This window comes from Oryza sativa, chromosome 9 (assembly GCF_034140825.1).
Source record: "Oryza sativa Japonica Group chromosome 9, ASM3414082v1".
In the NCBI taxonomy this organism is placed as follows: Eukaryota; Viridiplantae; Streptophyta; class Magnoliopsida; order Poales; family Poaceae; genus Oryza; species Oryza sativa.
The window spans coordinates 20,615,173-20,623,220 of NC_089043.1; the positions used below are offsets into that span (position 1 = coordinate 20,615,173).

The 8,048-nt window shown below is 43.3% G+C and overlaps 1 protein-coding gene across 1 annotated transcript; it reads right to left on the bottom strand.

Moving 5' to 3' along the window:
• Positions 1-1,320: 1,320 nt before the first annotated feature.
• Positions 1,321-5,617, bottom strand: LOC4347161 (20 kDa chaperonin, chloroplastic). The gene is made up of 5 exons (XM_015795685.3): positions 5,329-5,617; positions 4,367-4,546; positions 3,885-4,040; positions 2,639-2,716; positions 1,321-1,814 (listed from the first exon to the last, which is right to left on the bottom strand). The coding sequence occupies exons 1-5, from the start codon at positions 5,479-5,481 to the stop codon at positions 1,644-1,646; spliced, it is 738 nt and encodes a 245-aa protein (XP_015651171.1). The 5' UTR covers positions 5,482-5,617; the 3' UTR covers positions 1,321-1,643.
• Between the last annotated feature and the right edge of the window lie 2,431 nt (positions 5,618-8,048).

The window sequence follows — 8,048 nt, forward strand, 5'->3', positions numbered from 1 at the left end:
CTGGGGTTCCGAATATCAATAGACAGATTTGGAAGGTGAAAGTACCCCTAAAAGTTATAATCTTCCTTTGGTATTTACGCCGGGGCGTAATCCTCACCAAGGACAACCTTGCTAAGAGAAAATGGAAAGGCAGCAAGACATGTTGTTTCTGTCACAAGGATGAAACTATCCAACATTTATTCTTTCAATGCCTCTTATCTCGCTTGGTGTTGTCTGTAATTCATTTGGCTTCTAATCTGAAACCTCCTCGCAATGTTGGTCATATGTTTGGGAGTTGGCTATCATATGTCCCCCAAAGAAATGAGGAATCTGCTTTTGATGGGTGCAACAGCTCTGTGTTGGTCCATTTGGCTAAGCAGGAATGGAGTAATTTTTTATAACAAGATGGTGTCTTCTTCTTTGCAGGTTATCACCTTAGTTACCTAGTGGCTACGTACCTGGGCTATCCTCCTCCAACCGGAACTGCGGGATACTATTATGGTGGTATCTCGACGTTTGGACCAGGTGGTACAGGAGTTTTTTACCCAGGAGCATGGGTAGCGGTCTAGTCTACGGATTGATAGCCACTAAGATATACGGTGGTATCTCGACAGGCGGCACAGGAGTTTTTTTTACCCAGGAGCATGGGTGGCGGTCTAGTCTACGGATTGATAGCCACTAAGATATATGTTTCTGTTAAACTTTTGTGCTTGGGAGATGTTCTAGTTGTTTCTTTCTTCTTTTTTGGCTGTGTACTTTTTATGCAGAGGCCGGGGGTGACTCAATTTGATTGTATCATTTTGATGTAATTAACTGAGTCTAAATAAAGCTTCCATTATCTTAAAAAAGGGCATTATTGTATTTTGGAATAATTTCTCACTCCAATTGAGTATAAAGTATCCTCAAGCGAATTACTAATTTTCTTAGAATGTTTTTTTTAGCTATGACACGTTTTTATAATTTCTATCAACAAATTTTATGTGTCTTGTAGGCCTTAAATTTATTCATGCACGGTCCTGTGTGAAAACGGACTGGCAAGATGGCTCGCAGTCCTTTGATAAATTCCGACTTAGTGCCAAGGTCGTCAGGTATGAGCAGAGAATTTTGACTCTAACCTGTTGTTTGTGCGTGCTATTAGATAACATCGTCTTGGTTGGACTCTGTCGTTCAGATTCACTTACCACTGCTGCTGCAAAGACGAGTTAGGCTCGTCAACTCGAGCTCAAGTTGGGTGATACAGCATAAACATTCCATATAGCCGTTTTGTTTATGAGACAACTTTGTTTACCAAAACTCTTTAGCATTATCTACAATGGAGTAATTTTTCACCAACCGACCTGATGAGGGCAACACCAATTGCTGCAAATTCCAAAGTGTTCAAAGGCTGACCACCAGACACAACTAAACAAAACTGTAGCCAGGTAGTTGGTTGAGCTCAAATTACCTACTTCTACCAAGGAAAGCAGCACAGCATTATTATATGTCCAAAGTCTAAAGAGCACGTCCTGTATTGAACTCTGCATTTTGCAGTGACATCAAGTAGGAATAGCAGCGATACACCATTTCCAAGCAAGAGCAGTGCAACAAAGTTTTGACTAAATATCAAAATTCCTATTTCACATGTTTTCTTAAAGAAAATCCTATTTCGCAAGAGCGTTGTCTGCTTAGGAAAGAACAGCCATTACGTCGGATACCCTGAGAACAATATATTCGCCATCTTCACCCTTAAACTCGCTTCCCGCGTACTTGGAGTACATCACGGTATTCCCAGGAGTGATTGACAAGGGTTTCCTGCTGCCATCCTCAACCAATGGTCCTGGGCCTACGGCTGTCACCTATTTCGCAAAACAGAAGAAGGCGGGATTATCAGCACACATTTAGTGATTGATCGACAATGTATACAGTACATTTGCAGATTGGAGAGAGTGAAATATTGTATGTTTGATTGCTCGTCTCATAAACTAGTCAAAATAAAACTAACAAATAGTAGTATTCAGTAGTCAGTCAAATATCAGATTTTTTTTATTTTTTATTTGAAGAATGACAACCCTCAGATTCCACACAGAAGGATGCACTAGGAAGTTCTTTCACCCTCTGACTACTAGTTCTGCATCTAAGGTGGTAGTCACATGTCCACACTTCACACGTTATGGTGCAGTAAGTGAAAATATCAACAGCTTCTGAAAGAAAGCATGATCACTGACTGATTATTGTATTAGTTATGGTGACTATATATATGTATATTTTTTTTAATAAAGGGAAACCCCAGCATACTTGTAAGCTAGTAACCAAGTTTTGTTAAATATAAAGGTACAACTGGTATTGCCAACTACCATTAGGCGATCAACAGTTATTCAAAATGGATCTATTTTTCCCCCTCACTTTCCTAGAGCTAGTCCGTAACAATAGATTCTAAAAATTAACGACACGTCACAATCAAAGGTTATTGCTAAAGAATGCTAATGATGCCACTGATGGAACAGATACACAAAAAAAAGATAGCTCATTCACTGGGTTGTAAACTTCTATAAACTGCTTTTGCAGTCACTGGTTACTAATTTTCCAATGAAGATCTGGAACTGAGGTAATATACACTTTGCTTCTAAAAAGATTGACTTATGTGAAAGGATGAGATATTATATGCTAAACAAAAACTCACTGTTCCAATAGAAGGCTTTTCTTTGGTCGCTTGTGTCAATAGCAAACCACCTGCAGTTTTCTCTTCAGCCTCTGCAACCTGGTACAAAAGGAGATTGTCAAACCTGTAAATAAATTTATTCAAGATGTCCGTGCTGAAAAATTAATAGACAAACAAGATAATATAATTGTGCACTAATAAAATGTGGATTCCTCCTTGGCATGCAGTGAAGTGCGCAATTTGAGACCAATGACCATTAATTCAGCTTTGTTAAGAAAGCTCTCAAGTTTGACATAAAACATTGGCTCCAAAGACAAGCTTAGAATATGCAGCATCAAACAAAAAGCAACGGCACATGCTATTGAAATTCAATCAAGAGCATAATCAAAAGAAACTCTAGAATGGTTATGGTCTAATATCAACCTGTGAAGTTTCCAGACTGGAACACAAGAGACCCATTGAAAAACGATAAGACAGACCAGCACAAATCAATTAGGAGATGTGCACAACCTCACTGATCGGACATTATGCCAGAAGCTTGGCTCAGAATTAAGCAGATGAATTGAACTCAGGAAGGCAGAATGGAATAATATATCGTAGGGTTAGTTCTTTACCCTACCAATTCTTTGGTTGCCAAAACCTAGGCAAGTTTGAATTTGACACTACTAATTACTTCCTCCGTTTCATATTATAAGACTTTCTGGCCTTACCCACATTCATATATATGTTAATGAATCTATATATATATTAATGAATCTAGGCACACACATATATATATAGATTCATTAACATATATATGAATGTGGGCAATGCTAGAAAGTCTTATAACTTAAAACGGAGGTAGTATTTGGTAGGGATATTCAGTTTGTTACCAATAGGAGACAAATTTAGTACAAGATTTGGATTGGTTGCAAGAAATGTTGCCAAAGGTTTGGATTCAATCTCTTCCATGAAGAGCGTAAGTGTTCTGGACTCCCTGTAGAGACTGGAAAGCACAAATGTAAGGACACGTCATCAAGGTTATGACCCAAGGAATATATTTCTTCCCCTAGTTTTACTGGAGTAAATAATGTGACAGGTGCTGCCATTTATGCCATTCATGAACATTGTTCAGATATGAAGCCTATAGTCTATGCAACTTTTGGATGCAGTTTCAGTATGGAATGGACCAGGATTTGCAGATGCAACTTGTGCAAAATAGGAAAAGAGCAATAACAATTCACTTGGTGATAAAACATGGCTCTATATTAGCTTTTGGTAAACAGACCTTAATGAGAACACGGTCATTCAGTGGCTTCAGATCTTTCACATCATCTGTGTCGAGAATACCAATGATGTCATCTTCTTTCAAAATGAGATGGTCAGACCCATCGAATTCCAACTCTGTGCCAGCATATTTAGAGTAGACAACTTGTGCACCAACCTGTAACCAGGTTATATATTATTTATGACCAGCAAATTTAATAAGTAGTCTGATTAGGGTAACCGTATCAACAAAAAACTAGTAGTTTCAGGAAAAAGAAATAGTTGAGATAGCATAAGGGTAATTATCTTCAAAAAGGTGTTCATGGTTCGAGAATAAATTTAAGTAGAATAATGACGCACCACTTGGCTAAATTTGCCTTGTTGCTCTTACAGGTCCCGTGGATGTTTTAATAGTTATCTCACCATGCAACAGTTTCTTTTAAATAAATGGCTAGCAGGTGTCTGTGAGTACTAGCAAAACTAGTTGAACATAAAAGCACATACTGGAACACTGATCTCTATGCTGTCGCTGCCCATGCTTCTCCCCTCTCCAACTGCTACAACTTGTCCTCCTTGCGGTTTTGACTGAACTGATGTTGGAAGTAATATTCCTCCAACAGTTTTATCATCAGAGGTCTTGATCTTCACAAGCACCCTATCTCCCAAGGGTTTGATAGAAGTATACTGCAAATTTGACATAAGTCCATCTGCTTAGGTAAAGGAACAAGGAATCGCACATTACATGCTCAAAACTTAATCCTAAACAGTTTTGAGGGGAGAAAAATATGCTACAGAATGAAATAAAATGAAACTGGTGGCGCAAGGTCCACCACTCCATGTAGCTGCAAAGTAATAAAGCTGATGAACCAAATAGACAGCAGGAGCTTTACACATGTAAGACATCACCATAAACTAGCATCACATGCCAAAACAGCAATTCAGCTATTGTGAACCAGCTTTGCAAAAACAGCATGTCTTAATATCACCATAAAATTTGAAATTCAGACTCAAACTTTAAGCTGAGTGTGGGAATTGGCTGTGATTAGGTGGAAACATTACTAACAGATCTGTTCATTGCTGGAACAGTATGGCAGTCAGGCAGTGTCAACTTTGCATAGATAGATTCTAAGGTTCCTTAAGACGCATACACAGACCACCGACACCGCAAACATGTGGAGGAAACTAGAACATCATCAATTATTTTTGGATCTGTTAACAAATTAGTTTGCGTCTTTGATATAACCAGCCAATCCAGTACGATAATTGCTCTGCAATTGAAAACAAAACGAAATGATCTCCTAATCCCTTCAAGCGCCACCGCGAGCTTTGAGAGCGCTTCCACACTGTGAACCAAATCCAGGCACCAGATCGCACCTCGCAAGCAGTAGCAACGCACGCACAGAAACCCAAAACACCATAGACGTCACAGGTCTCCCGAATAAGAGTGGGGTGCAGCTGTGCCTCACCTTGGGCGACACGACCGTGGCGGCCCTCACGACGAGCCCCCGGTACCCGCGGCGCCCCCTCGATGCGGCGGCGGCGACCGAAGGCATCGCCACCAGCGCCGCCGCCGGTGACACTGACACCCGCGGGCCGGCGGACAGCTGCACCGACGCCATGAGCTCGCTACCGCCGACGACAACCGCGAGAAGCGAGCGAGCGAGAGAGGAGAGAGGAGAAGGTTCTGGAGCTGGGGGGGATAAGGGTGAGCTCCACTGAGGTTGTTGGCTTGCTGGGTTTTGGAGGAGACGACCCGGTTCGTTCTAGAAGGTTTTGGGCTTTTGGCCCTTGCTTCGCACGTGAGTGCCGCTTTGAGATTCGGAACAACGCAGCACCAGAATACTAATCATGGGATCAGCCAAAATTTAAGGGTCTCTTTGAATCACAGGAATGAAAAAACGGAGAAATAGGAAAAATATAGAATTCTGACAGGAATATAAGTGTAAAACAGAGAATTGCAAAACACAGAAAAAACATAGGAATGACCGTTTGATTGGACCACAGGAAAAACACAGAAATTTGAGGAGAGATAAAGACTTGTGGAGATTATGGGTACCCAATACCCACACGGCATGGTTATCGACTAGTCATAGGAGATAGCTTATATCTGTGGAATATGTAACAGATCATGACTTGGGTATTACGTTTCCTTTTATATTATGGAGCGGCCTAAAGTCCTGATTTGATAATATTGTAAAATAGATTTAGGAAACCGATACCGTATTGGTTAAGGTTTCTATCTTGTAATCCTGCCCCCCATCCTATATAAGGTGGGCAGGAGGCCCTCTAGGGGGCATGAGACAACTAGATCTCGTCAGATCTATAATACCCCCTGCGGATTAAAATCCCCAAACAGAAGTAGCGTATTACCTCTCATCGAGAGAGAGGGCCTGAACATGTCTAAATCCTTTGTCTCCGCATCCATCCACTTTTAGGTCTCGTCCGCTACCCCTTTTATTATTGCCGAATTCATGTTTCGACAGTTGGCGCGCCAGGTAGGGGTTGTGTCGAGTTTTCCATCGACAAGCGCGATGGAATCAATTCCAAAAGAAGAGTTGAGATTAATCTCAACGAGTTCAACGACCCAAAACATCAATTGGTTTGTCGTTTCAATATATTATTATCAGATTGATCTATAATCACAGTTGATTCTCTGATATGTTTTCCCCTCGGTTACATGTACTGCCGGCTGGGGTGTTTGCTGGTTATCGGCGGGACCACTGGTCGAAGCCATCGTCGTCCTCACGCTGTTCGCCGCCCATCGACACGACACGGACACCTGGCCTACATGTCGACGGTGCATGCTACGACCACACAATGGCCAGAGCAAGCGTACAAATTGGTTCTGACCAATCTAATGCATGCACTGCCAACGATCATTGCATGACTGGATTACAGGAGCATGCAAACAGACCTTGCATCACAAATATATGCATGCCTATAGCAAGTATATATGTATATAGGCATCTGTTCTCTACGGTGCTAATCAATTTCTGTTGTTTGTTTTGCATGTACCGCCGGGGGCAACGTGCTCACCGGCCGGCTGGCTCCATACTGCTAGGCGGCGACCTCATCCCCGCGTCGGCCGCGTTTGTTGCTGTCGTCAGCCGCGTTTCGATCGTCGTGCACATGGTCGCCGAGTTCTGCGGAGTTTCTGGTTGCTTGCGGGCATTAGAATCCTGACATCACCAGAGTTTTTCCCTTCTAATCTAGCATCATTTATTATATTGATCTCTAAATATCATATTAATCTCTTGGTATTTTCTGATGTTTACATGTAATACCGCGGCACTACTGTTGCCAACTGGTGTCTTCGTCCCCACGGCTGGCATGGTATGCCGTTGCTGACGGTCGTCTTGATCTTCACCGACCGGCAGCCTCGTCGCCGCCGACTGGTTTTCCTCACTTTCACGGTTGGATGGTCACACCACCGTTGTTGGTCATGCAAGCCTCTTCATCAAGCACAAATCAAACCATGTGTTTGGATCTATTAGTTATTATATAAATTATTTTCTTTTTACAAATATCTAACCACAGGTTGATGTGCAATTTCTTGTCTTTGCATGTATCATCGCATGTACTCCATCACTGACCGGCTGGCCTTTGCCGCCGCCGACTGGTGTTTCCGCCTGCACGGCTGGCCTATTATGCCGCCGCTGTTGGGCGTCTACGACTTCACCGCCGGCCTGCCTCCGTCGCCGCCGACTGGTGTCCTCGCCTATACGGTTGGTTGGTCATACCACCGTTCATGGGCGTCTACATCTTCACCGACCGGCTGGCCTTCGCCGCCGTCGACTGGTGTTTCCGCCTGCACGGCTGGCCTATTATGCCAGCGTTGTTGGGCGTCTACGACTTCACCGCTGGCCTGCCTCCGTCGCCGCCGACTGGTGTCCTCGCCTATACGGTTGGTTGGTCACACCACTGTTCATGGGCGTCCACATCTTCACCGACCGGCTGGCCTTCGCCGTCGCCGACTGGTGTTTCCGCCTGTACGGCTGGCCTATTATGCCGCTGTTGTTGGGCGTCTATGACTTCACCGCCGGCCTGCCTTCGCCGCCGTCGACTGGTGTTTCCGCATGCACGGCTGGCCTATTATGCCACCGTTGATGGGCGTCTGCATTTTCACCGCCGGCTCGCCTTCGTTGCCGCCGACTGGTGTTTCTGCCTAGACGGCTGGCTTATTATG